The 4,113-nt window shown below is 44.2% G+C and overlaps 1 protein-coding gene across 3 annotated transcripts in view; it reads right to left on the bottom strand.

Moving 5' to 3' along the window:
• LOC119294543 (dehydrin HIRD11-like) overlaps nt 1–2,984 on the bottom strand; it is a 7,110-nt gene extending 4,126 nt beyond the window's left edge. The window contains exons 1-2 of one of the 3 annotated variants that reach the window (XM_037572745.1): nt 2,462–2,963; nt 2,170–2,340 (exon numbers count right to left, since the gene is read on the bottom strand). In XM_037572745.1, coding sequence (XP_037428642.1) covers nt 2,483–2,803 — 321 coding nt within the window. In that variant the 5' untranslated portion in view covers nt 2,804–2,963 and the 3' untranslated portion in view covers nt 2,170–2,340; nt 2,462–2,482. Of the gene's footprint in view, nt 1–2,169; nt 2,341–2,461 lie in introns of those variants that run through there. The other 2 variants (XM_037572746.1, XM_037572747.1) reach the window with 2 other exon arrangements.
• Nucleotides 2,985–4,113: the final 1,129 nt, after the last annotated feature.

The following is a 4,113-nucleotide window of genomic DNA, read 5'->3' as shown; positions in this document are numbered from 1 at the left end:
AAGTAAAGTAGATGTTGGTTGCCTTAATTTCGGTTCCATTGGTGTGGAGGCTCGAGGTTCTTGATATATGATTATCACCTCGGCTTGGGAGCTCTTGCGTAGCCATGGGTCAACTGAGGAGGATGAACTTCAAGCGTGTGTCATGGGTCTTCTTATTGGTTTGTATATCCGTATGCATTTGACGCTTGAGACAAACTGCTTATATGTTCTGAGATTTCTCGTGACTGCTCAGTTTGAGAAATATGCAATCATTGACTTGAAGGAGGCGAAGGAGATTTTGGTTCGTTTACAAGATGTGAAGATTTGTAAGATTAGTCAGGAAACGAATATGGTTGCCCAAGCCACTGTTCCCTGTTGTAAAAATGTTAGGAGCAATGGTGTTTTGAGCGGTTCAGTGTCTTTCTGTGTGTTGGATCTCAAAACACCATTTTCCTACCATTTCTAAATGTGGTATGACATGTTATGTTTTATGTGTGATCATTATTTTTGCCCCCCTCATGCAAAAATCCTAATTCTTCCCCCGCCTAACCATGAATAATAATGCCACGTCCTTTTTCGGCTGTATAAGTGACGGTAAACGATGGCACTTCGGATGTTGATGGCCCTCTCTACAGTGATGAAGTGTTGTTCGAGATGAACCAATACAGTAGAAATACTAGATCCTGAAGAAAGCACTAGCGGTTGTGTAATTCATGAGTTTCAAAGGCATTAATGTGGCAGCAAGGACGCATATGGGAACGAAGCGGCATGCGAGTGAGATGGGGAAGTGGAGTGGAGATGATCTCCTGCAGTGAAGCCACTTGATCTTTTATGACTATCGATCATGTATACTCCCACTACAAGAAATGTCGATGCTAACTTTTGAAATTATACACTATAGTTAAATACTTTGTTTCACCCACATGCTTTTGATTAGAAGGTAATTAGCCCCGATCACCATGTGGCAAGCATAGTAAGCACTGATTATCCCAAAATCCTTTATCAGCAAAAACAGAGCCTAACCCTCCATCAATAGACGATTCAGATTTAGTTGTATATCCTATTTCATCTAGTGTGGTACTAAGTCTAGAGGTTCTTTAAAAAGAGCTCATCTCATCTTCCCGATCTCTTCCCGTGACTAGGTGCATCTTTTAGAAAATCAAGGTGACATTTCCGGTCCCAATCGTGGTTATCTTTCATTTGTCTTGAGCCATAGGCTTTTTAGAACCCACATGGGTTATGCAGCTATGATAGAATTCCACCCACCACGTTCAGTTATACACTAGATATATTCACAAAAGCAGCCTCTCCTCTCATGTCTATATAATATCCTCGGCCTCTCCTTGATCTGTCACTACTGGACTAGGTAGCTTTGAATCGAATGGGATACTCTCTCATTTTCTATCATCTTCTGATCTAATGCTCATTGCATTAATTACAATATATAGAAACAAGAGGCCTCAGGAATTAACCCTTTTCTTATGTGTAAAACGGTTCAAGACGATGCAATGGAAGAAGTTCAGTTAGGAGAGGATGAGGTGCTCCGGCAGAGAGATCAAGTATCATGAAATTTTAGTTTCGGAGAACACTTGGGATACATGGCACCTCGAGCTAGCACCATATAGCCCGCAATGACAGGGGGCTAAATTTAGTACGTATAGCTTATCTAGCAGGGGTGCCGAATCGTCCTTTTGATGATATAACATGGCTGACCATTCTAGATGTGATGCGATATATTTTTGGTAAATCATGTGATGATTGGCTCTTGTGAGGAACAACTTCGATTTCTGCATCCCTAAATTAATACCGGGCGCAGACTAAGGCATAGCCTAGTGGTTGGAAGGGGCTGATGCCTTCCCACCCACCCAGGTTCAAGGCATGGTACTTGCAATTTAGGGTTGTTGCACCAATTATACTGTAGGGGGTTCCCTTACAGTTTTTCTGTCAAAAAAAAAAATTAATACCGGGCACAACTGCACAAATCCGAAAGCGAAAAACAGAGGAAAGCTGCACACAAGCAAAACTCGGAAAGAAAACAGAGCACCACATAGGTTCTGAAACTGAAAAGAGGAGCAATAAAACAGCAATAACCATTCCTAAACGATCCCCAGCCGTTAATCACGCTCGGTCGGAGAGATCCAGAGATGAACTGAGACACCACATACATACATACATACATACACAAAAAGCTTGGAAAAAAGGATGGTACCAAATTACCAATGGAAATTCCTTAACGTTATTATTACAAGCACCATGCAGTGCAGCCGGTTATTACATTACAAGATCCATGAGACATGTCAAGCATTACATACATATGCTACCACACGCTCCAAATTAACCCACGCGTTCATCTCCCCTGCACTGCAAAATCAAATAAAAAGAAGTTAGATCCAACAAGAACCGGAGAACGCAAACACAGAGGAGAAGGAAAAGGTGAGGAGTTGACGCATGAATGGAGACGGCGACCACCATTTGTACGTACCTGCACGCGGCCGGAGCTGGCTCAGTCGCTGTCGCTGTCGCTGCTGCTGCTGCCGTGGCCGTCGTCGTCCTTGTGGCCCTCGCCGTGCTTCTTGTCCTTCTTCTTCTTCTTGTCCTTCTTCTCCTTGTGCTCGCCGTCCTTCTTGCCGTCGCCGTGGCCGTCGCCGCTGATCTTGTCCTTGATCTTCTCCATCACGCCCTCCTTGTGCTCCCCGTCCTTCTTGTGCTCGCCGTCCTTCTTGTGCTCCCCGTCCTTCTTCTTGTGCTCCTCGTCCTTCTTGTGCTCGTCGCTGCCGCCGCCCATGTGGAGCTTCTCCTCGATCTTGTGCATGATGCCGGCCATGGCGCTGCTGTTTCTGGCTAGTTCTCTCCAAGGAAACTGGCGATGCTAATGGGATGCGATGATGGTGTTGTGGTGGGTGATCTTGTTTGGCTCCCCTTCGCCGGTATTTATAGGCCGGCGAGGGGACGCGGCCCCGTGGCCTGAGGTGGAGGGTGTCTGAAGAAACGGGAGGACCACCGGATAAGGAGGAGGAAGAGATCGGATCGTGCTGCTGCTTAATCAAACAAGGAAAGCGTTGGCGACCGACAGCGATTATTGAGGGAGGCAAGCTTTGTGCACCCGAGTAGCGTACCAACCGTTCTGCTCTACAAATGCGTCTATGCTATTCCTGAATCCTAAGAGCATTTCTCTAACCATTTATGCTTGAAATAGGTTTTCACCTGGTTTTATAAATAAACAATGAAAGCACTTTACCGTGCGTGGGTTATTTTCTTATTCCCTTACTGTCCTCTCTAACCATTTATCCCCAAAATAGTCTTGCGCCCCGATTTATAAATAAAGCCTGACAATCGAGCAATACAAAGGTGTTGAGAAAATCTTCTTACAAAGCATATTATATCAGGTAAAAAGAGACAAATAAAGAGAGCAATGCAAAAACAATGCATCGGGAAATGCACACTACACGGCGTCCTATCTGGCCATTAAGCAAGAACACAAGAGTGGTCGAACCATGGCAGGAAGCATCTGCGGAGGTTGACCAAGTGTGGCCCCTTCGTCTCCTGGCGGGACCGAATCATTGTGAGTAATTTGTCTCTGGATCCACCACAAGTACCGGCCTCCGACTGCTATCACTTGCTTGAAATTCAACATTGGATGTATAGCCAGATGTTCATCCGGAAGAGAGAGAGGATGTGTTCGAAGATTGCTGAACCCAATATGTCCACATGCAAAGCTTGATCAACAATCTGAATCACCCCAAGATGGGTCCATATGTCTCGGGCATGTGTGCACACGAATAGTAGGTGTCGGATGTCCTCCGCACCCTACTTGTGGACAACTCAATAACTCGCGGATTGTTAGCTCATAACATATTGAAGTGAGATATAATGTTTAAGATTCTAATACTTTGTGAATATACGAATATATTGTCTGAAAACCCACATATTAATATTGGTAACTTTTGATCTTGATCCTTTTGCCGAAACATACCAAGCAGGGTCTAATTATACAAAATGAATGGAAAAAATACAATGTGAATAAGGCGTGTATTATTAACTAAATAACATTTCAAATTTCGAAATAGCAGATGTATCTTTCCTGACCTTGGCTATTTGGATTACTTTCATGCATGCAAAACGTCCTACGCAACC

This window comes from Triticum dicoccoides, chromosome 4B (assembly GCF_002162155.2).
Source record: "Triticum dicoccoides isolate Atlit2015 ecotype Zavitan chromosome 4B, WEW_v2.0, whole genome shotgun sequence".
NCBI classification, from domain to species: Eukaryota; Viridiplantae; Streptophyta; class Magnoliopsida; order Poales; family Poaceae; genus Triticum; species Triticum dicoccoides.
This window is presented reverse-complemented; position numbering and strand designations above follow the sequence as displayed.